The sequence below is a fragment of the Amblyomma maculatum genome, chromosome 9 (assembly GCF_055883805.1).
Source record: "Amblyomma maculatum isolate TAMU_Amacu chromosome 9, ASM5588380v1, whole genome shotgun sequence".
In the NCBI taxonomy this organism is placed as follows: Eukaryota; Metazoa; Arthropoda; class Arachnida; order Ixodida; family Ixodidae; genus Amblyomma; species Amblyomma maculatum.
Genome location: NC_139352.1, coordinates 21358831 through 21386139, shown reverse-complemented (window position 1 = coordinate 21386139; position 27309 = coordinate 21358831). Strand labels below are relative to the sequence as shown.

Sequence of the window (27309 nt, the reverse complement as noted above, 5' to 3'; positions counted from 1 at the left end):
AAAAGTGTCGCTATCTCACGTAACCTTGATTCATGAGATTGGTGGGAACACCGGAACGTGATGTTCCGGTGTTTCCACCAATCTCATGATTTTCCGGTGCCGTAATGGCAGGTGAAAGCATCCGGTTCCGGCGTTTCAATCAATCAGATGATGCACATCATATGATTCGAGGTCACGTGGTTGGTGCGACCAAATCTAATCTTATCATTTGTCGCACTCCCTTTCGCGTCAGTAAAAATCAAGCGTCGCGAAATAGGCGGCTTTGAACAGTACAGTTAATAATTACAGAGATAGGGAACGTAATTGGCGTACATCAGTAATGTAGCACGAAGTTTTTGCACGAATTTTAAGCAAGAACGCACCGATAACGAAAGCGGGAGTGTTAGCGACATCGGCAAGATGGCTCCAGGGACGTTGTGGTGTTGCGTGCTCGTCGCTTCGTTTTTTACGTCTATTCATGCACAAATTGAGTCAAATGAAACTAACGCGGATGCAGAAATAACCGAGACGGAAGACAAATTAACAGAAACGACTGAGGTTGAAGACCGACCGCCCGCAAGTGAAATCAGCGACGCGCTGGGTGACGCGAAAGTCAACGCCACCGACGACACCGCTAACTCCACTCAGTCTACGGCCTCTCGCAACGAGTCGACGGTAACGAATCCTATTCGCTGTTTGCCGAGAAACGATTCGACTTCCAATGAGGTACCGAACCGGCTACATCTGATTAACGGCACGGCTTTAATACAGGAGCTCTCGCCTCCGGCCAACAAAACGAACACGACCGGCGGGGGTCACTGCGTTGTTGTGACGTTTTACTCGCCTTACTGCAACTTCTGTGCCAGTGCAGCGCCCTACGTAAACGCACTGCCCTCCGGATTTCCTGATCTCAAGTTCTACGCCGTTGACGTCGTGAAGTCGAGTCACATTAACATGCGGTATGGACTGGTTGCCGTCCCCAGTATACTGCTGTTTCACAACGGCCGCGCCGTGGCCAAGTTCAACGACACGTTTGTCACGATGCAAGGGCTTATTTCGTTTATAGGCAGGCACACGGGCATGAATTCTGCGCTACCGCTGAGTCCCGACTACAGCGGCCCGCTGGCTGATATGCCACTGGAGTACACCGACTGGGTTCTTATTTCGGCATGGGTCTTTACCATCGTTTGCGTCGTAGGCGCTTTCCTCCGGTCCAGTCTTTGCAAGAGAATGGTGGCTAGCGTCCAAAATGCGTGGCGGGAGGCGCAACACCAGCATCAGGACTGAGACAAGATGCTGATCAAGAGCAATTACTGTGATGTTTGAAAATGAGCAGTCAGTTGTGTTCTTAAGGTGATGGGAGGGCCAAAAAAGGGTAAGGAGGAATTGTGCCCTATTGGTAGCTTGCTGGAGCCGAGTTCCTCATGACGTGATGTGAAAGATTTAAACGTAGGGCTCGAGCCAATGGAGAGCCAATGTCATACACCTCAACTGCTGCAGTGTGGTGGACGTGTGCATCACTGCATGTCTCATGGTGACCAACCGATGTTCAAGCCAAACTGGAGAACAATGGATCCTATTGGTAGTGGTGTTCCAATTAAGCTTGACACTGTGGGACACGACAATGTGCGTGTGTGCAAAACATGCACAAGAAAGTGCAGTGTTGTAACTTGTTTGAAGGTTGATTTGCGCTTGGCCATGCACATGTGGTTCAAGAATTTTCCATGGAATTGAGCGTTTTGTTGTTTACACGTCTAGTGAATATGTAAACAGCTTTATTTTTCTTGTTTTAATCTACTTGGAAAAAAGAGAAGCTGTGTTCATTAAGCAAAACCCATGTATTCCATAAGAAAAAAAAAAAGTTTTGTTTATGCTTCCTTGACACGCGAGGTAAACAGAAGAGCGCGGGCCATTCAAGTACACTTAACAAAAGGCAAGCAGCCTTGAAAAGTTCGACTAGATATTAACAGCAGCTAATACAGCAGTGTAATAAATAAAGAAAGTGCACCAGAAATAAATAGGTACCCAGAAATACAGGATAATCTCGGGAGCCTTACGATCCTAACTTTGCAACAAACATACAGTAAAAAATGCCTGCTTTCGTGATGTGCACTATTTACAACCAAAGAATATTGTCAAACACAATCTGGAGCCAAGAATAAGGCTTTAGGCCAAACCCAGTTGCACTTCGTCTGCAACCAGCATACTAAAAAACGTCACAGCAGCAGGCTGCTAAGTTCGGTAGTTTGAAAACATTGTAAACGTTAGTGAAAACTCTGGACTTTTAAGTCACCTCTTGGAAGTGGGAATGCGTTACGTCAAAAAACCAGACTTCTCTAAAGAAATAAGGCAACTCGAAACAAACCTCTTGGAAGTATGCAACTAAGGCCTGGCTGTAAATATGGCTCGCCAAACACTAGCTGTATAAGTTAGGCCTGTAAGACACCACGTGGCAAGTTTTTCCTAGCAGCAAACAGTTCTGCCTTGGATCACATTAAACCTTAACATATGCACTATGATGATGGTTGCCCAACCATTAAATGAATCTGTACCAGGATGCAGCACGTAGGACATAGTTATGTCTTACCGCCAATACATATGGAAACTGAAAATAGCCACTTTGGAACCAGTAACGCATTAACAATCCACCAGTGCTCAAAAAATAATTAAGTCAACAGCTTTCGCAACACTTATAACACTCCTCCACTCAACAGAACAAGGGCATAGCAGGGAAGGCACATCCGTTGATTTGCCCAGTGCTACACAAGATCAGTCGCAGCACAAACCACTTCACAATATGTTTTGTGAACAGTACAATCTTCCAAAGTTCAAGGTTTTTTAAGAAGCAAACACCGTGCTGTTTGAAACGGCACACACACACACGTAAGGCAGTCTCTATAGCCGGATTAACTATGACAGCATCCGCATTCACGAGGAGACCGTTCACATAGCATCGAAGTGGAACTGATGAGCCTCTTGGAGCTTCATCCGACGGTCCTCCCGTTTCTCCAGCCAGTGCAGAGCTCCAATGATGAGCACAATGAAGACGCACGTTCCGACCAGGGCAATACAAGTGAGCACCACCTGAAATGAATGCGAGTGAGGTTGTTGCTATCTCCAGGCATGCAAATTTTGTCTTTCCATAAGTGGACAGTAAGCAGCAGCTGCACAAAATATACAATGGTAAGAAGATAAGTGCATCAGATAATAAAACTAGCCAGTAACAATGCAAAATTTCAGGGAAGCACTTTTGGCTGCCCTGCTGCGATCCTTGGAACGCTCCTGATTCCTTGAGAGAGTGAGAGTCTCTCTCTTTGCAAAGAGAGTAGAGAGTGTCTCTTTTTACTCTCTTTCTCTAGAAAGGGAGGGAAGGAGGGGGAGGGAGACTTTCTCTCATCACTATTATTATCTGTCATTATATACCTCACTGATATCCCGCCGACACATCTTGCAGACACCACTCGCGAGCATGTAGATTTGTATGTGTAAGAGCACAGGTCAGCACACGGATATGCTTGAGACGCCGCCAGAATAGCTTTTACTTTTACTGAGAATAAACAACACGGTTTCGGAAATGATGACCACCTGACCTTCTTCCTTACTTTTTGGTATGAAGTAGAGAAGTATGCAAATATGTCAACGTCCCCGAAAAAGAACAACTAATACTAAGAGAACTGACAAATTTGTGCGAAATATATCCTGAATGTGAGCACAGAAGCATAAGGTACTCTTGCTACACTCGTTCCCAACAAACAATTGATCTGTCTTGGGTGATGACAGCTTAATAAATGAGGAATAAACAGTAAGAGTTTGAGGAAACGCATCACGTGTTAGGAAAACTACTCTGTAGGTATATGGCCATGCAGTATAGATCTCTCTCAAGTACCCAACCAAAGCCTAGCTGTAACTTTCACCAAACTCCAGATGTATAAGTAGGGCCTGTTAAAAACCACAAGTATTAAAATGTACAGAAAATATTGGACCAATACTAGTCTCAAGCTACCATAAAGCGGAAACCGGAACCCCTGTCCAATTATAATTTTGTAAAAAAGGAAGCAGGAAGATAGTGGGGCTCGCATTTATTTGTGCTCCAGTTACAACCAGTTAATAACTGAAATCCTACACCAATGCTGCACAGGGTAGAAGAAGCTACCCTAGCAACAGAGTGCCCGAACCACTGAGCCATCACAGCAAGCAAAGCATGGATGAAGTGTTCATGGTATGGCGTCAGAAACTGCCCATAAGGGTGCCACTGATCATTTAACGACATGGAAACTGTGCTAACAATGCTGCTTTATGGAACACGTCACAGTTGAAGCTGTTTTTGTGATGTTTTTCGGACAGGATCAGGTGAAAATCATTTCTGTTTCAGATGTTTTGTGGGACTGAGCGTCACGTGAAAACTGGGCAATAAAATTTTGACGACAAATATTTTCACAATGCGATATAGCGGTGGCGTCAAAAACTGCGAGAATACTCGCACTCTGCCTCTAAGGGCATCGTGCAACAGCATTGATGGTTCCTACTGCCAGCTCCCTTTTCTGATCACCATTTGCGCACATGCAATTTGCTAATACAAATGTATTTAACTGCCACAATCAATTTATTTTCACCTCATACGAGTGTCGACAGCACATATGCACTCTACAAACCAAAACTGCGCGTCTCTCAAATGCCAACAAGTTTGATATATTTTTTTGTTGTTCGAACTCATGAGAGTTTATAAAATGGAAATTTGGGCCCAGACGTTCTGCCATTGGTCTCGGCTGTGATTAGACACCGTAACTACTGAACGACACACAGACTTCTTTGAAGGCGGTCCTCTCACACTCATTGACTAACAGATCACAAATTCAAAATGCAAAGGGGAAGACACGGAAGCAAACGCCAAGGTACCCACCTGCCGTCCGGGAGTGACGAACAGCTTGTTGACCCAGCGTGATGGCTCATTGGGTGGGTACGGAATGATGACCATCTGCGAGTTCGGGATAATCTGGGTCCACTGGTGGTGTACGCTAGGATGCTTGACGCTCTCGTTGCTCGGAAAGGCCACGGTGAGCACATCTACAAAGTTTGGCGACTGGCCAATCCCAAACACCAGGTAGGGCAGCTGCAGAGCGTAGTGCGCAGACTGGTACAGCTGGCTGCTGCAGCTCTCCTGTGGTGCACGGGAAGGCGAGAGAAGAATGCAAGTGTCAGTGAGCAAAGCAACAAAATACTCTTGCCTGTCCTGCACTTTTTGAGCCCTACATTGCCAGTTAACACCATTTCTTCGTTAATAATGTTACACCACTGTTTGCTGCTGGAAAAAAAAAACGGTGTTTCTGAGTGTTTCAGCTGCTTTTTTTGTTCTACAAAGAAGTAACTGGGGGCTAAAGGCTGTGGGAAGAGCTCATCAAGGGCTCTGACACCTAACCTATGTGCAATACAGCAGAACTGGAAGCAGCGATAGCGTTTTTTCAAATAGATCACTACATAAAAATGTACTACCCTTAAAAAGAAAGAAAACTGCTTTCAATCCTTTGAAAAATGACAGAAGTGTAACCCTACCTAAACCTGCCTATAACGAGCAAAAGCACCCACCACGGTGGTTCAGTGGTTAAGGTGCTTGGCTACTGAATCCGAGCGCCTGGATTTGCACCCAACTGGTTCGAATCTGTTCTGCTCCAATGATATTTCTTTATTGTTTTTTGTGTCTCAAAGCACTACACGTGGACACGCAAATGTTAAACAATTTTTCTAGGCTCCAAACCTCCAGATTAGAGATTTTATGCCAAAAATGGGACAGGTCTTGTGAGCAGCCCTCTTGATGGCACTCTATTGAAATAATCGCCTCCCAACCTCCTTTTTAGTGCAAAGAGGGGTCAGCCTGTCTCATGCCAACAATAAATACTGTCCTTTCCAGTGGAATGTGCTCTGCCCGTGGTAAGGGGCAGTGAGTGTTTCAAGGCTCGAACATAAAAATAGTGGAACCGAAAGTTGGAGCTCAGAGCCAAGTATGGTTCAAGCATCACAAGGTGCTGTGAGTGTTCCCCTGGACATACCAAAATACTGGCATTCCTGGAAGGATGGGCTCATTTTTACGAACAATGACCTCTGTCGCTGAATTGTAAGCGCATGGGAAGAGCGCACTTGACGAAGTTAGCAATGTGCATTTAAAGCTTCTACTGTGCTCTAAACAAGTTGAGAGGCAAAGTATAAATCACTTACTGCTATCAGTGCAGTTGAAGCCTGCTGGAAGCTTTGTGGCTTCATCATTAAAGTTGCGCAACACGTATGAACTGTGTATACGCCTGACAATTACCACTTATTCTGACGGAGGTGCTACTTTTAGCGATTCCTGCCAAGCTTAATTATGCACAGACAATTGCATGCAGTGAATGCCACTCAAAGGTGCCTCTCCAGTTAATGGTGTTGACCAGCTCTCTTGATGTTATCGTTGATCTCTTAGCATGACGTCATGATGACTGATTGCTGCTATCGGCAGGAAAGCCTCTTCTGAAGGGCCTCTGTGTTCGAGTTGTATCCTAGTATAACAAGACAAGACTATTGTTCACGCTACTCTCTCTGTTACTGAGTGTGTCACACAAGGAGATCTTTGCGGCAGCTGAATGGGACTCTAAATCAGAGTTTGGCACAGCCGGTATTACGACCACGACTGTTTGCTGGCATACATCAACACACCTGTGGGTGGCCACTGGACGTAATGATCCGGTATCGAACCAGGGGTCCCGGCTGGTTCGTGCCGTAAGCAAGATGTCCTTGCGGGCAGTCGGTGTAGCAAAGGCCACTCACGGCGAGCACCTTGATGAAGCACGCGTCGTCGCTAAATTGGTTGCGCAGCGCGTACGTGTGGAAGCCGTTCTGCAACGTTCCATTGGTCAGCAGGATGTCCATGTGGCCATCTTCGTCGATGTCGAAGAAAGCGGCCAGCTTGGCAGCGTCGAAGTTCGCAAGGGCTCCGTAATTCCAGTAAGGGACCAAACTTCGGCCGAACGGGCAGCCTGCGCAGCGGACGTTCAGGAATAGTGTAACGCGAGTCACCACCTTCTTCTGTCCCGGCGGTTTGCCGTCGAGTATCGCCAAGAAGTCAGGATAGCCGTCCATGTCGACGTCAGCGGTACGCAAAGCGAGTGGCATCGCGACGTCGGGCTGGCCGTCTTCATAGTGAAATCTCCAAGTGTAGTTGGCGGCGTCCTGGAACGACTCGTACCAGGGAACCCATTGGCTTTCGTTTAGCACCATAATGGCCGAGTGCTTGCAGTCGGAGCTGCCGAGGCACACCGGCATGACGTGTTCCATGTCTCCGTCTGCGTCGACGTCAACGAAGAGGGACTGACCCTTGACTGCGGCGTCTTGCGGATAGTCGCGCCTGTGCGGCCCACTGAAGTTACCATCGCCGCCCCAGTACCAGATCTCCATAGAAGACTGTGCGGTGAGCATGAGGTCGGCCGTCATGTCGTCGTTAAGGTCCACGTACGAATTTGAATGCGGCTTCGACAGCGGGCCCACACCGACGCCCAGAGCAACGGGTGTCGGTATCCGGTTAGGGCCGAAGGTCCACACCATTCTCGCGTTTGCTTCCTCCGTTTTAGCGGATAGAATGTCGACGACGCGATCGTTATTGTAGTCGAAAAGGAGCGGCTGCCAACCAGCGGTGATCTGAGTGCTGTTGGTGCAGTCCACGCCCATTCGAAGGCGCCCCCAGAAGATTCGTATGTCGACGTCGGACTTGCCGCCGCTTTCCTTGGACGCAACCAGCACGTCCATAATTGAGTCGCCGTCAAAATCGCCAGGCATGATGCTCACGATGACGCCCGGAACGCTGCACGACACGTCCGACTTCTCGAACGACGGCTTGGTACCAGTAGCGATCCATACCTCCACCTTATGAAAATCGCTCGAGGCTAGGAAGAGATCGGTCAGCTTGTCAGAGTTGAAGTCTCCGAACGCACCGAGGACGCTCGGTTGGGCGCTGCCGAAAACGTCCGTCGTTATGTCTCGGAAGCAAGAGGCTACATTGAGAAACACGGCTGCGAGCACGATGGCGATCACACGAATGGTTATCATGATCGCTGCCTCACGACAACAGTTGGCTGTTCACTTCAAATGAGATCATTTCACACCTCGCGCCGTGCAGAGGACGGCGAAGAATACCAACGCTTCCGTCAACGTGGTATGCCAACCTGAGTATATCCCTTTGAATCGTTTTCGCGAAGACAAAAGGCGACTAGCTGAATATAATTTTCTCTACATAATTCACCAATACACAAAAAACTGTTGCAGTTAGAGAGCTGAAACAGCTGAAACATGGAATGCGACTTCCACACTTGCACAGCATATCCCCCTGATATCTCAGCACCGTACAGTGCGCAAAAAGTGGGAGCGTAACTTAGAGGGCGCGACTAGCATTACACGTCAAATATATATATATATATATATATATATATATATATATATATATATATATATATATATATATATATATATATATATATATATATATATATATATATATATATATATATATATATATATATACACTTGTACATTTCTACTTCATGTGCCGGACTATTTGGTTTAAAATAACACCGGAGAAACTTTGTCAATTACTCTTGAATAATAGCGCGAGATTCGAAGCCGAAGCTGAAAGCCTGTGCCTACGTCGACCTATTCAGAACCACCGTTACAGTGTTCTAGTAGGCTTTCTACAGGGACTTGAATATTTGGGGGCTGGGATTTAAAAAATTCCTATGCAAAATCTACTAACCCATTCGAGCTGAAATAACGTTCACAAAGTAGCAACATATAGTCTACGTTATCTGATAAGTGATTCAACATCGGTACTTGCCTAGATTTCTCGAAATCGAGAAAAAACTGCTCTCGGCGGCGTGCACACTTTTCGCAAAAGAGAGTCGAAAAGCTATTTTAACATGGTGCGTCATCTGTCGGGCAGTGAGACAAGCTTCATCCCGGCCGTTGGCGCGCTTGCCTCGCTGCCCGACAGATGACGCACCATGTTAAAATAGCTTTTCGACTCCCTTCTGCGAAAATTGTGCACGCCGCCGAGAGCAGTTATTTCTCGATTTCAAAAAATCTAGGCAAGTACCGATGCTGAATCACTTATCAGATAACGTAGACGATATTTTGCTACTTTGTGAACGTTATTCCAGCTCGAATGGTGTGGTAGATTTTTCATAGGAATGTTTTAAATGCCAGCCCCCAAATATTCAAAACCCCGTAGAACACTGCAACCATGGTCAGAACCTTGTAAAACTCTGGAATCCTGATAGAACCTACGTATAGGTTGTATTCATTGTCGGCTGCCACGCGGGGAACGACGGGAAAAATGAAGCCTTTCTGCTTCTGGTCCGCCATAGCCTTGGTCACCGTGGCCTTGGTCATCACCGTCGTCTGCTAAGGTTTCGTTTGGGTTTTCGGAAGATCCAATTAAGGTGCTGTGAACTCTGTAATTTGCTACAATAATGGTCAATTGCGCTGTCTACGGATGCGGCAATAGGTCCTGCAGGTGTAGAAACTCCGAGAACAGCACAGCTGTCAACTTTTTGGGGTAGACGCCTGCTGTGGCGGGTCTTGCACTGTTGTTTCTGCTGCGTCGTTTCGCTAAAGCATTGCCGTGCTGACTGCCCCGCTCGATGTGATATAAACGTGGTTGTGTATGTGCTAAGTGACCGCGCTTACTCAATGACAACTTCATAAACATGCTACTTTCAACCCTTGGAGGAGAACCTTTCGGACTGCTGCCCTTCTGCTCCAGGTACTTGTATGCACCTAACTGCAAGCGCGCTAAAGCGCTAGAGGAAAGCGAGGAATACCTTCAAGCCGTTGCACGTTACTAATTAGCTCTTGCTAGCTTTTCCCTGTGGCTGTGGGCACTAGACCATGCGCTGACCAGACATACCGCTGCGCGCACTACAAGCGTCGGGTTAATATGATCGGGATATATAACAATGCGACGCCCGTTCGTGCCTGATTTGCGGCCGTACTCCTCAAAGCCCGCTTTCCTCCAGCATTTTAATAGAATACAAGTTACTCTGTACATGCTTGGGCACCACGGTGTGGCTGGAATGCTTTCCGCTACCGAAAAAAAAAAATTAAAACAAAAGGAAAGTGTCGTTCGTGCATGAATCCGAACTACGAAAACGCTGCTCGCGAACGGACGCAAAGCGGCATAAATCGCTAACTTAAGGGTCACGTCTACAGTATGCTAGAATATTCTAGCTCACTATAGTCACGCAATGCCAAATCGTGATAGTGTTTCACGATTTTGTCCGTCGTGTCACTTCATCAAACGTCAACTTTGGTATGCGATGACCGGGCAGCGTCGCTCACGTGACCAAAAAAATAGCAGACGGCGCTCGTGCGATGACGTCATGTGAAATGAACCTGTACTCAACTAGAATAGTATAGGGGGCACGGTGATAGTGGTGATAGGGGGTATTCACGTGACGTCACTGCTGACATCAGTATACAGCCGACGCCATCTTTGCGTGTTTATTGCGCCGCTCTACCTTATGCCAGCACCACTGTAATCAAAACTCACTCGGCATCATGAGCGAAAGTTCGAATTATCTGTAGTCTGCGCGATGCGAACAGAGACCTGTACAAAAAAAAAAAAAAGTGATGTGCGCAACTGCACGGTAATTAGCGTCGACCGTCGGCCGCGCATAAATATGTTTCACATTCATGAGTTCCTTGCGCTATACGGACGAGCTTCGTCACAAGAAACCAACTGAAAGGCTACACACCACTCGAAGAACACAACTACGTTACAAGCGGCTGGTTAAATAGTCGCGGTTTAAGCAGACGAACTCGCGTTTCCCTACAATGCTTATCCCAGCTAAACCGTTGAGTCATTCTAGCTCGAATTTAGCACAGAAATAGCATTTTATAGTCGGTGCTTTTTGTACGGAACTTGTTTGATGTACTTGCCTCATTCGATCAGAAGAAGTCGGATGTTTGCATCGTCTGTGGGGGTAACGAAGCAAACGAAACCGCTGCCTCAACGATGGCCTCGGTGGCGCCACCGAGCTCGTTGCGTTGCAGACTCGAAATGATTGTTTGCAGCAAAGCTCTTCAAATACCGTGCTTTTTTTTTTTTTTTTTTTTTGCAAATTAAGTTTTGCTTGTTATTATTTCTAAATAATTTTATAAAGCTCTTTAAACCTTCCGCAAAACAACTCTGCCCGCCTACGTTCCTTCAGCGAATATTGCTTCGCAGACGACACAGACGATATGCGACCGTCCGATATAACTCTAGAGATATGCTTGCAACCTGTGAGACTACTACAAACGATGGAATATTTTCCTCAGTGTTCATTTGGCTCGTCTCATGTCTCAAATGAGTCGGGTACGCCAAACACAAAGTTTGTCAAGCCCTCTGAAGGCTTGGATAGTCGCAAAACACGAAGAGGAGGTGTTGGCGGCGCACTACATGCGTCTGGTTGGACACAGTGATGCATGTTGTCATGTTGGTGGGGTGCTCTTTTACCTGAAATATGGCTTGCGACTGCGGGAAGAGCAGCCATGCCCGGATCGTTGCAACAACTCGCTGCCAAGGAACATCCGAAAGGTTCCAGCCCAGCCGATTTTCAACATTTATTTCGCATTTTTCGTGATACTACTTGCGCGGTTGAGCCGTGCCAGCCATACGTGACGTCGCATCTCGGTGAGTTCTTTCGTTCGGGCGGAGACGTTCATCTGTACTTTCGGAACCTTAAAATGCCGAGGTCGTTCGCGCAGCTCTTCAGCTTCCGAATTGTTTGCACTGTGCACGGCTACTACTGTTTACGATAGCTCAATAAACCATAGCTGCGGATGCCACCACTCGTGGAACCGCACGGCAGTACTTGATACGTACGTTCGCCTATTTCGGTGGACACAAAAATGGCTGACTGCGCCTCAGATAGCCTCCTTTATACCAAGACCGACTGAAATACAGACCTGCACAGAAAACGGGGTCCCATGGGACCTCGTGCGCCAACTTTCGTTACCTTTCTCGCCGTTGAGGGCGCTCGGTTGACCTGTTCGTCTGTCCTTTTCATCATCATCAAATCACAAATTAAGATAAACAAACTGTATCCAAACTGAAAAAAAGAGACATTTGCCCGAGTTATACTTCGAAAATTTTGCCTTTTTCTATTTTAGCGGAGAGTGTTTATTTTTACAACGTTTTTCTCTCGCCAGAAGACATACCGCGATTCCGCTTAGTACAACGGCACTGCAGTTACTCACTGCACATGCGCAGAACAGGTGTTTGTGCATTAAAGCGTGGACAGATAATTAAACTATAACGACGAAGAAAAATGACAGAACTAATAGACCCTTCTTATTAACAGGTGTACAGTAGCGCTGGGCTACCCGTAGTGTTCGTTTCCTAGCGGCGAAGGCTATGAACTAGAATGTGCGCGCTGGAGCAGTGCTATTTGTGCAGGTCTGTATTTCAGTCGGTCTTGCTCTATACACTATAACGTGTAATCCGTTTCTGAGATGGCGGTGCAGCATAGAAGCTTAGAAGCCAGCTGACGGCGCCGCGTTCTGCAACTTCTTCAGGCAGTTCTGGCGTGTTTTTTTTTTTTTTCTTCTTCTGACTATCTCGACGAATGTTGCTTTCAGGTTTTTCAGGTTTCGGCTGAACTCGAGCGCTAGCTAAGGGACCCGGCAAAAACTCCTGTAGAAGTGGTCCGAGTATTCGAGTGAACTTTAAAAGCTCTGCAAAGACCTTATAATTAAAAAAAAAAAAATAGAAATTGCTTCTTGTGGCCGTTTGCTACAATGTGTTCGTAGCCGCCTTCTTCTTGTGACGTCAGCAAGGCTTTCTGGTTGCGGCCTCTCATTGGATACCCCCAAGCGACGGGGAGGGGCTAGTTCTTGTGACGTCAGCGAGGCTTCCTTGTTGCGGCCTCTCATTGGATATCCCCATCAACGGGGAGGGGCTAGACTTGTCTAGACTTGTTAATTTTTTTTCTTTCGCGCGCAAGAGTACGTTGATTTCAGCAGGGCGAGAAAGATCATTTTAATGCAGTAGCGTTAAGGTCCTTTTCTCCAAAAAATCTAGTGTCGGAATTGTGAGTTGGCGGCTGGCGTAGCCTGGTGCTGATTGGTCGTATGGATGGACGACGTCACGCGACCACATAAAATGGCAGATTTGGCAGGTGCTTTCAAAGTCGGGTGTCCTTTTAGATGTGAGGGTGAAGTGAGAATCGGGCCTTCAGCCACCCTTGCATTCTGAGTCACATAAGCTACGACTGCGTCAGTCAGGCTCGGTCGTACGCCTTTGTTAAGCGGGACTTGATATCTATTGTCTTCTAATATAATTCTAAAGAATATGCACGAGATATTAGAGGAACAAATTTAGATTGAGTAATTAGGCGAGTAGCAAAGCATCTGCAGCCACACGGGAGCCATTAAAGCTATATCCCTCTTCCCCAAAATTTTAAAATCTGATCGCCTGCAATGCGTTGCGTGGTGCTTAGCGATAAAGGCAACGCGTTTAATTGATATTCAAGGGCATCACAATGCCACGTGAATAATATAATATTTATGTTTGCCTCCTGTAACATAGTGCCCATCGCCCAACATTTTCCAGACATATCAGCTTTCTGATGCCTGTTATGAGAAGAAATGTTTTGCATGGTTCACATATCAGAGCGAAAATGACTGCACAGTTGCTGATAGTTCATAAACGTGGCGATTTTAACGAGGACTTACCACTGAGTTGTTCACTCAGACGTGATATGGACGCTGTGTTCGCTCAATTGTTGATATTTACGGAAGAGAAGCAGAGCGGAGGTAGTAGCAACGAAGTGCTTTTAGACTTTTAGGATCATGATAACAGCCTTCTCGGGCAGCGAGAGACTTCTTTTTTTCCACTAAACAAACTTTAGTTTCGAACGACAACAGCAGGGCGGGCACCCTAGACCGCGAACATATCCACCGAGCGGCGCCAGCCCCCCTCTCCCTCTACACCACCATCCTGATCAAACCACAGCCCCAATTAATAGACGTATCTATCCTTTTCATCGTCCCCTACCCCCGCTCCTCTGAAAACTTCTGCCTGCTACGGCTTCTTCAAACGTCTACCTTAACCTTTTACATCCGACATTGTAACCAAAGCATAGGCGTGGCGCCTCCATTCTCTCAAGGGGCGCCAAGTCTGCCCCATGCCTTTACACTGCCAGACCTGTGCCGTCAGTTGTAAATGTGTAAGTTTATGGCCATGCAGGGTTTTTTTTTTTCTTTTTTACGATACTGGCGGCTGAGGACCCGCAATGTTGCATTACAAGGACTGCTCACTTGCCATCTGCAGAAAGCACATCAAGGGCTCAAGGAACGGTTGTGAGAGCGCGTCGTCGCGTGCTTTTCAATTCTGTGTCAATGGCGACGCTTATTTTAATTTTAAGCCCACACTATTCTGTCCATGTTTCCCAATTACATCACGTCAAAATCATGTTTGATAACAATTCCGCGGCGTTTTGGCCGCATTGACTTTGGTGGAAGGAAGAAGGGGGGGGGGGGGGGGGGGTGACACGTCGCTCCCCCTAATGCAGTACCCTGCGCACGCCTATGAACCAAAGGTCCATGGTGCGGCAACACCGCAGCTTCTCAAACACTATATCACATGGACGCACGTGCCTTCCCCCCCCCCCCCCCCTTTCCTTTTCAAAGCCCCATTTATCATATAAAGGCGCGTAATGCGGCCCTGGAGCTGTTGCAGATGAATCTGAGTAGTGCACACCTGTTAACGATCAGGCAGTGTTCCTCGTCGTCGCCAGCTAAGGTAAACAGAAGCACCCAGAGTCGTGAACCACACGAGCTCACCCGCAAGCACTCCAGCTACCAACTTCACCAATAAAGGGGTTAAACAAACAAACAAACAAACAAACAAACAAACAAACAAACAAACAAACAAACAAACAAACAAACAAACAAACAAACAAACAAACAAACAAACAAATAAACAAACAAACAAGCAAATAAATAAATAAATAAATAGATTTCCTTCTTCACTACCTCCAAAAACTTTCAAACGTAACCGAGCTGAAAGAACTCTACGGCTGAAAGCACATGAGCGGACGGTTATAATCTTGGCGCATGGCTGCATGTAGTGGCGAGGAATTAGGGCGAGTGTTTTGGGCGACTTGATATGATGGTCGGTTTTTCCATCGCGAGAGAGCCCGTATATCTTTTTTTTTTCCTGTCATATCCACTTAGTTGCATATGGGATGAGAAAAAAAAAAGGATAGGATGAACGGTCTCTAGCTCACAGCATACATAACTAAAAAGTCGCGGCAAGAGAGCAGGCAGTCATAGCGCCAAGATAACAGAGACAGAAGAACAGACCCAAGGAAAATGGAGGAGCGAAAGGGTACGCTGCAAGTGACTTGGACCCGTGCCGTCAGCAACCGCCGGGTGCAACGGTGCAGCGAATAGGAACCTCTCCGGCACACTCTCACCACTTCATCCCCTTTCACGTTCGCCTCTCTCACGGCTTCCTGTCGTTCTCCTCTGCTTCTTCCGCTACTCTCTCAGCTCTTGCTCAGCTGCTGCATCTCCAGTTTGTGAGAGCCATCTCCTCACTCCTGCGTGGGTGTCAGTTGCGTAGCGCTTGCACTTGCCGGCAGCCGTGGAGTCTCCTTGGTTCTTCAGTTCTGCGGCTTGGTAAGTGTGTGTGTTTGCTACCGCTATTAAGTCGCTGGTTAAGCTCTGAAAAGCTGTATCTTTTGTTCTATTTTACAAAAGCAGTCCTGTTCCATCTCACAAAAGCAGTGCAGAAAACTTCAGGCATGTCTTCTTTCGTCGCCAGTAAAAAAAAGGAAAAAAAAAAAATGTTTTGTACACAAACCGTTCTAGTGCTTGTCAGCTCACGTTGTGTATACCCTGCTTTTAGTTTCGGGGACTTTTGGGCTGCAAGCTAGTTGGATTCTTTAAACGCTTGGCTAGGAAACGTATCCGTGCTCTATTAGAGGTTGCGGAGGCTTGACAAAGCCGGCATTCGCGGGCCGACGCTGTGTGCTGTCGGCGACGCACCGCTGCGGCGGCCGCCAATAACGTTGCCTCCTCTCCCAAGCCACATATTTCGACGGAGGCGATGGCTACTTGCGCGCCTGAAAACCGCAAGCGCTTGCTCACATCGCTTTTTGTACAGCTGCACAACTCCTCGATTAATTAGTTGTCACCGAGGTCAGGACCGTTCTCCTCTGTAATCCGCCCGCTGCGTTGCTGGTACTTACACTAGTGCAAAAAAGGGAAAATGTAAAGGGAAGGGTCTTGACACGCAACGTTAAATTGGTAGCGAATGGCCTTCGCGATTGATGGCCTCAATTGCGAGAGGTTATTGTAAAATTAACTCGATTCACGACCCGCCATTTTTGTCGTCCATATTTACACCCGTGAGAGGAAAGTGAAAAGCGAGTCTTGACAGGAAGTACTATAAAGTGCAAGCCACGATAACAGTCGCAGCGATATGTTAACCGCCGGCAGCCTTGAGATGATTTCCTGCGCTTATAGTTCTATTATCTCTGCTTTCTCCCCTGTTATCGCAATCTCCGGGGTAAGGAAGCCTCGCTCTAATGCGGTACGTCTAAAAAGCTAGGGCTCCGTTAATGTGCTGTCGAAGACAATTGTAGAAAAAAAATGCACTGGTCATTAATTCAGTAACCTAAGCCCAAACATGCCCCATGATTCGCCGTAGAGACCAATCGCGGCTGTAATACTTTGTTCTCTCAAACATACTACAGAAGTTAGTGTGTGTAAGTATAAACAAAGAAATAATTTCTCTTGCGACCTGGCCTCTTTACTCGCTTCGTTCAACATACTACAGAAGTTAGTGTGTGTAAGTATAAACAAAGAAATAATTTCTCTTGCGACCTGGCCTCTTTACTAGCTTCGTTAACCATGCATGATAACGTTTGGTAAACATAGCAACCGCTCTACTTTGACGGTATGGCTTCCAAATGCTCAGAAGCGTCAGTAACTAGTGCAAGTGACTAGCCTAACTAGCTAGTTGGCTATGTTCGGAAAAGTAGCCCGTGTAGCACGCACACTAAAGTTATAAAAATGAAATATCAGTCACATCAGTAACATTGCATGTAACAACTGAACGTACTTGAATGTTAAAAATTTGTAAATTGCCTTATGCGCTGTATTGTAGACATTCACACAGCATTCGAAGCTAACTGTGGTAATGCTGTGTTCCAAGTGTTATTAGAATGCTAAATCTTGTAAGATGACTTTATATTCTATATTGTGAAAATTATTCAGCAATAAAATTAATTATTACTCTAAAATACCTGTGTTATTATAATGTTTCAATCGTAATTTTAAAACAATATAATTTTATGCTATGGGTCCCAGAACCTTTCCTAGTCTTTAAGCGGTAAAGGTGCTTTTCAACTATCATTATTATGCAATAAATCTCTTAGATTGCGCCTGCCATATTTCGCGTGCAAAACTCCCTTATTTGTAAAAAATGTTCGCTCGTTATCTATTCTGCACTATCCGCCAGTCGTGAGACACCTTTCCAAAAAGTCTACATAACTTGCTTCATGATTTATCCGTTAGGAGATGAATGAGCAGAATCTATTGGTCCTCTTGCATTGCAGGACTGCAGTGTATCTAGTAACGTTGGTGTCGACTTCGTTATTATCCCTTGGAGACCGTTGTGCACCTCTACAGCTGCATGATCTTGCTGGGGTGTTTCAACAGTAACTTGCGACTTCGCAGCAACGGAAAGAAAAGGAAATATGAAAAATGTATTAACGTTTCACCAAAACAGAGAGTAACAGTGCTGATGTTTCGATGTTACCTGGAAAACTGCGCAAATAGCACGGAGGAAAGAGGTCACGTGTGGAAATGGTATTTCGAGCGTTGGAATCTAACTGTTGATTCATGGGAAATGCAATTTGCAATCCTGCACATGTGGAGGCATTTCTTCATTTGCTGCTTCGTTCCTGTCTTCTGCGCAGCTTTGTTTCCTAGATTCTTCGATTTATTGTTATTCGATCGCTTCATTTTCGGGTGGGAAAGCAACTGGCGTACAATCTACCCCAGCGTTGGCTTTCTTCAGCTAGCAGTAAGCACCCCCCCCCCCCCCCCCTCCAGAAATGATGTCCGTACCCGATGTCCGACCCGATTGCATTATTGTCGAATGTTTCGATTTGTCCTTGGCATCCCTCAATTTGGGCGATTATAAAGGAGCATCCTGAGGAGATAGACCGGCACAGAGGCTTCTACATTTGCGTGCCTATTTGCGAAATATGTCTCGGTACGTATCTGATAGCCGTGACTTCCTGCCTGTCAATGTGTGTGCGATAATCGGTCGCTGAAAGTTCGATAAGATGCGAGTCGCACAGCACCCAGAGATCACGGCCATAATGACTGATGCGACTTCTGTTGCGAAGCCAGGCAAATCAGGCCTGTGTGCTCTTCAGAATTCTTTACGCACGTATTCTATATTCCACCCGTGTTCGCAGGCATGCTCCAACATATATTGAATAGCGTTCCTGAAGGAACCCTAATCTTGGACACCACATGGCAGTACCTATCGGCCGACAGTAGATACAATGTAAATTCCAGGAAATTACTTAGTGAGGTACGTGCTACATAAACACGCTGATTTTGGTGGACAAGTTGTGTCTCGACGTTTCGCGCAAAGCTCTGACTTATGAAGTGGTGCCTGTGCGCGCATGGCTATGATTCTGGCAAAAAAAAAACGAAAAAAAAAGAAATAAAATATAAAAACAAACAAATAAACACTGTAATGAAGCGAATATTCGAAATTCTTGCGGTAATTTCGACCATTCAGCTCTCTACAGCATGTAATTGTGGTAGCTGCAAAATAAAATCATTCATTCAGATTGTCTGGGGTTGTCCTTACGAAACGGCGTCAGGTCTACAAGAGCAGTAATTAACAACAGCAAAAAGGAACCATTGATATATGTATAGCGCCTACAGTAGTTCCGTCTTTCCTAGAGTGTGACCTGCATACTTCAGATATTCATGTTTTCGGCTGTCCGCTTCTTGAGGCCTCTGAGTGAGCTTCTCCGTTGCATGCATGGAAGGCCTCCAAATGTTTCACTTGGATGTACTCGTAAAAAAGCGCGCAAACCGATTCTTACCAACTTGAGCGGTAGTAGGGCAATCACCTCTATGATATTGCCTGTTCTGCAGTGTGCAGCCGCCACAAGAGGTTTTTGTTCGGCAGTAAGACAATGAAAATGGGAAATATATACAGGGTGTCTAAGCTAACTTTAGCCAAGGGTTACGAAATCATTTGAAGTAGGACAAGGAATCCACTTGCATACAGCGGCCAGCCGTCTGGCGCACGACGGCAGAATGTATAGTTTTTACATTGCGAGATGACTCCATGCCTTTGCATGTCGCATTTAATTCTCGTGTTACTAGGCGCCCCATGCTGCTGCCGTTGCTTGATGGTAACAGGCTTTACAACACGAAACTACAGACATTCAGACGTATCCTAGTGTAAGAAAACTCGTTTGTATGGTTTAGGTTTGCTCTCACAGGACACGCCTCATCCGCAGCAAAAGGCCGCTGTTCTTAGTGCACGAATTCGTGATTACCTAGTCCGTGTCTGCAGGAAGCGGGTGCCGTGGAGGCCGGAAAATGAACGATGCTATTTCAGTGCAGCCCAAAGGCCTTGGCGACTCAACCCTATAGTTTCGGTTTCGTTATGAGCCAAGAATGCTGCTCGCCGAGATCCTCTCTCCGATATTTCCTTTTTTTTTTCTTATTTTTTTGGCGCTGTTGTGTCCTCTTCTTCCAGTTGTGTCTTCTTCTGTGTCTTCTTCCTGTTGTGTCTTCTTCCTGTTGTGTCTTCTTCTGTGTCCAGCGCTGTTGTGTCCTCTTCTTGTCCCGTCCGTCTTTGCGCTGTCATCCAAGGCAGTGCATGGTTTCGTTCTTGTTCTTCTCTATCAGCTGAGGCGTCCTGCCTGGTCGAGGTCATCGGTCCCATGCGCCGAAAATACAGCTGCGCGTCAGATAGGACAGAGGGATAAAGAAGCCGGCTCCATTTTTGAGTTTGTCGCCTCATAGTTTCGGTTTGGATCGCCAGGGACATGTAGAAGAAGGGTGCTGTAAACTCGCCCCCCCCCCCTCCCTTCCTTTAACACTTCATAGGTTCAGTTTTTCCAACTTCAACAGAAACGGAGGTCATTCGGGTGGAGACGCCAACAAGGTGAACCACTCAGACCTTGACGACAGAGAAAAAAAAAAACAAACTTTTTTTTTTATTGAGCGCGCATCATGCCGTCACGATTTTGTTAAAACGGCGTACAAAGGTAGAGCTCATGAAATAAAAATGCTGCGTCGCACCTGCTCGGTGTCTAGCTAAACTGGGCACGACTACAGGCTCAGCAGATATGCGTCATGGGCGAAATACCTTTTCTGCGCCGTTGTTTGGCGTTGCTTGCAGAAAGCAGTGACTGTTTTTATTCATTTACCGTTTTTTTTTCTTTATTCACACGTTCATTTACTAGTGTGTCGATAACCCAGTGCATAAGTGGTGTACCGTTTTATTTCTACCTTTCTTAGTCAAGGACGTTTGAAAAAAAAAAAGAAAAAAAAAAGGTGCAGGGCATGAGTCATTGCCTCTGTCTGACGAACCTTTATTGTTTTGCGCATTAGCACGGCGCATTCACCTGGCAAGTTTCCGGGAGCATACCGTCGTCGACCTGCACGGCTGCTGCTATTTGCGTCATCCACATTTGTTCGAGACCGAAACTATGGCACTTTGAACAGCAAGCCTTCTCGAGCGAATATATACATTAGAAATCATTATTCTCGCTCATGTTTCGCAACATCATGTCCTCGAAGGCATACTCTTAAAACGTGGTATCGGTGAATAGCTATAGTATTACATTTTTCATTTCTTTACAGCCAACGTCCTCCTCCTCGTATCTGTCTGCTGGGCGCTGACGTAACAAGGTCGCGAGTTGAGCAGTTTCGCTTTCCACTTACCGTTTGCCCGTACGTCAGGATTGTCAGATGGTATACCTGCTGCTGGCTTTGTCTTCGAAAGTGGCTAAATATCGCCCTTGCGTGGCTTCTTGCAGACTGATATTCGCTTCCCAGCTATGGAGAACGCCGACGGCTTTGTCGACATGGCGGACATTTTGGATGAACTCGAAGGTGTCAAGGATCTACCGAAGAAGGTAATCTCTACATTAAAAAAAAAAAAAAAATCAAATTTTGATGTTCTTTCTTTTCGCATTTAATTTCACGTTCGTACCGGGCTCTTACTAAGCCGGAAATGTCACATTTCTGTTAATCTTTTAGAGTGTAGCATAGCATCATTTTTAACGGGCCGGTGAATATAATCTTCTCTATGCAATATAAAGTATGACTAGGGCTAGTGGATGACTAAAACTGAACGTAAGAATGTAAAAAAAGGATGTGTTGTATTTATTTCCACTATTTAGCTATTGATGCCAGCCAGCCAGACGGTCAGATAGGATCTCATAAAAATATCCCCAATATTTTGTCGACCTAGAGTGATACGTTACATTGTGCACCGAGTGTGAACTGGAGGCGCATTTAGCCACTCCGGATGCTTCGGGCGTTTTAGAAACAACATAGAAGCCAGCATCTTTAACATGCTATGGGTATCGTTTAGGGTCAAATTCGATCAAGGTCCGGCTCCTGTTAATTAGATTAGGTTGAATGGACCGCGCGTCTTATGTCATTATGTACTGTATTCATCTGGTTAATTCGTTTGCAATCCCTCCTTCTTATCCTAATGTATTACTGGTTTTAGACAATAGGTTAGAATAGAACTACATATATTTAGCAAGGTGATTCAATGGAATCCTTTCCCTTGTAGCTTTCGCTCTGCGCCGTTCTGTCGATGATGACGTGCGTATTAACATTTGCAGGCCGAGATCAAGCCTTCTAAAGAGGCGCCGAAAACACCCGCAAAGACATCGCAGCCGAACGGTAAGGAAAAAAAAAAAAAACGATTTTCTAACTTCCCGCTGTTACCCGCAGCAAAGAATTAACAACGAAATGTGTTTTAAGCGCCTCAATTGAAAGAGCTTGATAGTGATCGGACTGGTGTACGGAGCAGACTGCTTCGCGCCGCGCGCTGGTTTCGCCAATCAGGACTAGGAAGGCACTTGTGGACGCATGCGCTGTTCCAGCGGCAGCGCAGCATCTAGGCTCCAGAGGATGACCCAAAAGAGGTCGTTGAGGTTTGCCTTCGTATTCTCTCTCTGTTCCAACTCCAAGGTCATCAATGGAGCGCCGACAGCGGGGAGCTAAAAGCCATTTTGTGCCTATATCTGAAAAGCACGAGTACTAGGAGTAGAATGTGGTTGTGTACAAGCGGTTCCTAATAAGCCACACCGTCTATGCTTTTTGTATATTTCGGTCGCAGGAGTGGCTTCAGGGAAATCTCATCCGCACTTTGAGCTGAAGCCGGAACTGGTGGTGAAGCTGCAGATGGAATACCCACAAAAGTTCGTCCAGGAACGTTTGGGCGGCTACGAGTTCAAGACAAATAGTTGAGCCACTTCTCTTTTCTGTACTAGCAGACTTATAGGATGAAACCTGCTTTGAATGATAGGTAATTTTACATATATGACCCTGCGCCCCTAGTACACAAGGATGATGCTTAACCAATAGCCATCTATCTGTTTTGATGTTGATTCTTTCATACCGTTTTCCAGCACGTTCAGTTCAGTTCAGTTCAGTCGTTTAGTCGTGTCCGACTCTTCGTGACCCTATCGACCATATCATGCCACGCTTTCCGGTCTCTCACTATCTTTATAACATCGCATAACTTCATCTGCAGCGCCTCGAGGATGCCATCTAACCATCGCGTTCGCTGCCTACCCCTTCTCCGGTGACACTCAACCTTTCCCAACATCAAATCTTTCTCCAGCGACTCCTTTCTTCTCATCAGATGACTAAAGTAGCTGAGCTTTAACTTTAGAATTTGACCCTCCAATGAGCAGTCAGGGTTTATGGTCGACAATATCGACTGATTTGATCTTCTGGCTGTCCAAGGAACTCTCAAGAGTCTCCGCCAGCACCACAATTCAAACGCGTCAATTCTTCGGCGGTCAGCCTTTTTCACAGTCCAACTCTCGCATCCGTACATCACAACTGGAAAGACCATAGCACCAGTTATACGGATCTTGGTTGGCAGACTAATGTCTCTGCTCTTTACTAGGCGGTCAAGGCTAGCCATGGCTCTCTTGCCCAGAAGCAGGCGTCTCCTAATTTCATGGCTGCAGTCTCCTTCCGGTGTAATCTTGGAGCCCAAGAAGAGAAAATCTGTCACAGCTTCCACTTCTTGTCCCTTCATGCTCCAGGACTTGATAGGGCAAGACGCCATGCTCTTTGTCTTTTTAATGTTCAGTTTAAGACTTCAGGGAGGGTTACAATTGATTTTGGTTATGCATAGCATCAATGACGCTGCCTTTTATTACCTAACTGTAACAGTAGTCAGTAAAGGCGCGATCGAAAAAAACAACAACAATCCAGCTTGAAATGAGCACTTATTTCCTCACGTACATAACGACGACACTACACGTATCGCTGTTTTGCAGGCACGCTGCTTAGGGCGCTGCTGCATCGCACGTACAAACAGAGCAAGCGTCCCAACAACAAGACTTTTTGCGACCCTCTGGACTACGTGGGCGACTACGTGCTCAAGTTCATCATCTCGCAGTATCTGCTGGAGCACTGCGCCGTCAAGACCAAGGAGCAGTTGGCCCAGAGGCGCGCACTCATTGAGTGCCAGGAGGTCTACGCACTGCTAGCAGTGCGCAACGGCTTCCACGAGGCCGTCTTCATCGACGACCGCCGTGACTGGGAGCACCTCAACGAGTACCTACGAAACGTCAAGGACGTGAAGGTACAGTATACGTCCCCTAGTGCCTACTGAAGTGCTCTGGTTTCAATTCGATAACAGAGCAACTCGGGCTATGGGGAGGTCTTAGTGGGGAACTGCAGATAATTTTTCACACCCGGAGTTCTTTTAACGAGCGTGAACGTCTCACAACACACTGAGCCACTGCAGTAAATCTTAATACTTTGGAGCAATACGAGTATAATTCCATATTTATAGCTGATTATGGGAACGGAAAAGACGCAATAACTATCTCACTCTGGATATATAGCCGAACTGAGACTCGAGGGAAGGAGAGAATCTGGCTGACGGAGACGAGGATATATATTTTCCCCGTGGTCTGAAAGAAGGGGGGGGGGGGGGGGGGGGTTCAACAAGTGCCGTTCACTTTTTGGCCAGGTACAGCACACGGCAGCCCTTTGCATTTTGCCTCCGTTGAAATGCCACCACCGCGACAGGGGATTTGTCCCGCGGCGTCGTGCTCAGAAGCTGATTACCTTGAGTTGCCGCTGTGGGTACTGTGGACACCGATGCTTTGATATAAAAAATTCGGTTCGACTAGAGGATTTGTCGGCCTATGCCTCTTTGACATGTACGCATCTTCTTGAAACGAAAACAAGGACATTAGGCAAGGCAAAATTTTCAACATTATTTCCTCCTGTTTCTTGCATTCCAGTGCAGGTATACATAACGGCGCAAGACCACACCTTTCAAAACAAAATTGCTCAAGAGACGTTTTTGATTAACGCATCTAGTGCATAAGCGCAACGAGGTCACATGATGGAGAGTAGAGCTTCGCGTTCGTTGTTAATGGCCCATGATAAAGCCTTGCCCATTATCAAGAAAACCATTCCTCCTTTTTTTTTTCTTCTTCCACGCAGTACCGTACTCTTCTTGTTGAGTAGATTCAAAGCCGTTACATCCAACTCGACTGATGGCACTTAGACAAGAAACGAAGAATAGAACAAACAGATGAAAGCAGCGGCGAGAAACGCCATGATTTAAAAGTGTTTTGGCGCTATCATGAACAACAATCAACACGCAGTTCTGTTCTGCGCGACGTGACACTCACACCAAGAAATTTCGAACCAATTGTAGGAAATAGTTTTTGAACGTATTTTTTAACCCGACAGCAGGTTCCACTCTGCAGAAAATACGTTGTTAGAATTAATAAAATTTGGTGTCTTTCTACTGTAAGGGCATCAGTGTAGCATGAAATAAAGGAAAAAGTTAAAAGATTATTCACATATAAGTAACAAAGTGCCCGTACGTGAACTAGTGTCTGTAAGAGGAGCCGGTCAAGTGCAGTCGTTAACAATGTCGTGTCATAACCTAAAATCGGAGCTGAAAGCCCCCTTCCTTCATTTTTTTTTTTCGCATATTGTGAAACAGCAACACTGCTGTCATATCCCATCGCCACAGGCTTGAAATATTGTGCTATATAATAAAAAAATAAAGGCACATCACATTGGTTTTCATAGCAGCCTTAATTTACTTGCTGTGTTCGAAGGACAAATTAAGCGGAAGCTTTGGCCACCAAGGCACATACAATGAACCCAGGGTCGTAACACTTCACGCTTCAAAGTGGTGTCCTAGAAACACACTTGCAGCACCTCTCCCTTTGTCAGGCGCAGTTTCGAGCTACGGATATGCTTATAATCAATAAAGGATATCTGCACGACCAGTGCAAGAAACTTGAATAAATAAATATGTCATACATGGTCATAGTTATGTTTTGCCCCACTTTTCTCTTTTTTGTTTGTATACTAAGTGCACGCCAGAGAGGGGCACGTGGACAAATTCTCGAAAACGTTTTGCGCGGATAAATCCCAGAATTCCGAGTTTGGCCGCAGCAGCTCAGTGGTGTCAGCTTCAATCTATACGGAACATGATGACGCCATGTTATACTTGTCTGTTGTCACTACAATGCTGCCCTGCAGCAAAAGAACCGCCATTACCTTCTTCAGTTCTTTTGAATTTGGTGTATGACATCTATTTCTCTCTCTCTTTCTGCCCTTGTTACGTCCACTGGTGCGAACTGCAGACACTGAAGGAGCTCGGCGGTGTAGAGAAACGGCGCTGCTTCATCCAGAACTTCTTTCAGTCCGTGGCCGGCGCCGTGTACGTGGATAGCGGCTACGACTTGCGCACTGTCGAGCGCGTCTACCAGCCGATGCTCAAACCATTCCTTGATGAAGTAGTCGACATGGACCTCAGTGGCTAGTTCCTTCAGCGCTCACCACGTGGTGCCGCGCACGACTGTTTACTACATTCGTCTTTCTGTGCAAGGCATTATCTGCGGCCGTAATAGGCTTGCTTTTAATCCCACGCTCGTCACAGTACAACAAAGTACAAAAAAAAAAACCTAATTTGGCTCAACGGTAATTAGAATTTATGTAACAGGAAAACTGCTCGGCTACCAGTCGTGAGACGACTTTTAACTAACCACTCGGTGCTTCGTCCTAGTCGCAATACATTGAAGCCTAGTTATTCCAAAAATCGGTTGCTCTCTGGTTGGCTCTGAAGTGCCACGTGCGGTAGGCTGGTTTTACGGATGTGGAATTTAAGGCCGCTAAAAAAAACAAAAACAAAAACAAAAAAACGTGAAAGATGATTTGTTGCAGATGGTAGGTCAACTTCGATCACTACAACTGTAAGCTGATAGGTGATGAATTCTCTAGCGCCGTTCGACAATCAAGAAGTAACTTTGGGCGGGACCGGAGAGATTGACTTGGCACGGAGTGGGATATTTACTGTGATGTTTTGGTGTTCTACTTTTGTACATGCGTATCTGGTGTTTTCATCAGTGTATCAATAAATATGCTATACCTCGAAACAGCAAACTATGCTGTGCACGTGCATAATGCGTTTATTCCTTATGAATAAATGAATTGTACTATTTCTACACTGCTGTTAAATACCAAGTACGATAAGCTTTACTTTCTGCTTTCTCAACACCAGCTGCATGTTGTTTATATATTTAGCACTAATGTGCTTGTGCGTGACGCAGTGATGGAAGCCAGAATATAAACAAAGAAACTTCTTTCAAAGGGACTGGCTAGTGTTCATGAGCTACTCCCTTTTGAAACAAAATTGCCGGAATTTTTAATAAAATATATAAAAGTACGTTTTATTATGTTTCGTAACTAGTCGTCTTTTTGATATATAATATCCAAAAGTCGTTTGAGAACAGGCGTTCACGAAATGTACAGAGGGAGAGAGGGAGCGAGAGAGAATTTTATTTTCGGAAGTAGTGCTACTGGGTCTTAGTGGAAGAGCCAAGTGGTCGTTAGCTGGTGGCTTGCGGCGACTTCAGCGCGGTTTACGGCGCCCAATTGTATATCGGGGCTCGCGTTGCGCAGCGTTTCCTTTTTAAGATTGAAGTGAGGGAGCTTCTATGAGAGCCTTGGGAAGCGGATTCTCTGAGGAGTCCCATAAGA

General features: G+C 46.0%; 3 protein-coding genes across 3 annotated transcripts; 2 read left to right on the top strand and 1 right to left on the bottom strand.

Moving 5' to 3' along the window:
* The first annotated feature begins 216 nt into the window (after positions 1-216).
* On the top strand, positions 217-3560 carry bug (thioredoxin domain-containing protein bug). Its single transcript, XM_084578367.1, has one exon. It carries the CDS (start codon positions 400-402, stop codon positions 1264-1266), a length of 867 nt encoding a protein of 288 aa, XP_084434493.1. The 5' UTR covers positions 217-399; the 3' UTR covers positions 1267-3560.
* Positions 2504-8354, bottom strand: LOC146178560 (T-cell immunomodulatory protein). Its single transcript, XM_084578366.1, has 3 exons — positions 6664-8354; positions 4880-5137; positions 2504-3063 (listed from the first exon to the last, which is right to left on the bottom strand). The coding sequence occupies exons 1-3, from the start codon at positions 8047-8049 to the stop codon at positions 2923-2925; spliced, it is 1785 nt and encodes a 594-aa protein (XP_084434492.1). The 5' UTR covers positions 8050-8354; the 3' UTR covers positions 2504-2922.
* Positions 8355-15551: 7197 nt separating this feature from the next.
* Positions 15552-27002, top strand: LOC146178559 (uncharacterized). Its single transcript, XM_084578365.1, has 6 exons — positions 15552-15660; positions 21072-21170; positions 21891-21951; positions 22391-22516; positions 23568-23875; positions 25914-27002. Exons 2-6 carry the CDS (start codon positions 21093-21095, stop codon positions 26091-26093), a joined length of 753 nt encoding a protein of 250 aa, XP_084434491.1. The 5' UTR covers positions 15552-15660; positions 21072-21092; the 3' UTR covers positions 26094-27002.
* Positions 27003-27309: the final 307 nt, after the last annotated feature.

What these genes read in the sequence shown, in the direction of transcription:
- bug (XM_084578367.1), top strand. Translation starts at nt 400, where the DNA reads ATGGCTCCAGGGACGTTGTGGTGTTGCGTGCTCGTCGCTTCGTTTTTT.
- LOC146178560 (XM_084578366.1), bottom strand. Translation starts at nt 8,049, where the DNA reads ATGATAACCATTCGTGTGATCGCCATCGTGCTCGCAGCCGTGTTTCTC. An exon ending in CGTCCAGTGGCCACCCACAG is followed by an intron (nt 5,138 to 6,663) that starts GTGTGTTGATGT and finishes CGTGCACCACAG; the next exon opens with GAGAGCTGCAGCAGCCAGCT. An exon ending in TCGTCACTCCCGGACGGCAG is followed by an intron (nt 3,064 to 4,879) that starts GTGGGTACCTTG and finishes CATTCATTTCAG; the next exon opens with GTGGTGCTCACTTGTATTGC.
- LOC146178559 (XM_084578365.1), top strand. Translation starts at nt 21,093, where the DNA reads ATGGAGAACGCCGACGGCTTTGTCGACATGGCGGACATTTTGGATGAA. An exon ending in TCAAGGATCTACCGAAGAAG is followed by an intron (nt 21,171 to 21,890) that starts GTAATCTCTACA and finishes TAACATTTGCAG; the next exon opens with GCCGAGATCAAGCCTTCTAA. An exon ending in CTACGAGTTCAAGACAAATA is followed by an intron (nt 22,517 to 23,567) that starts GTTGAGCCACTT and finishes GCTGTTTTGCAG; the next exon opens with GCACGCTGCTTAGGGCGCTG.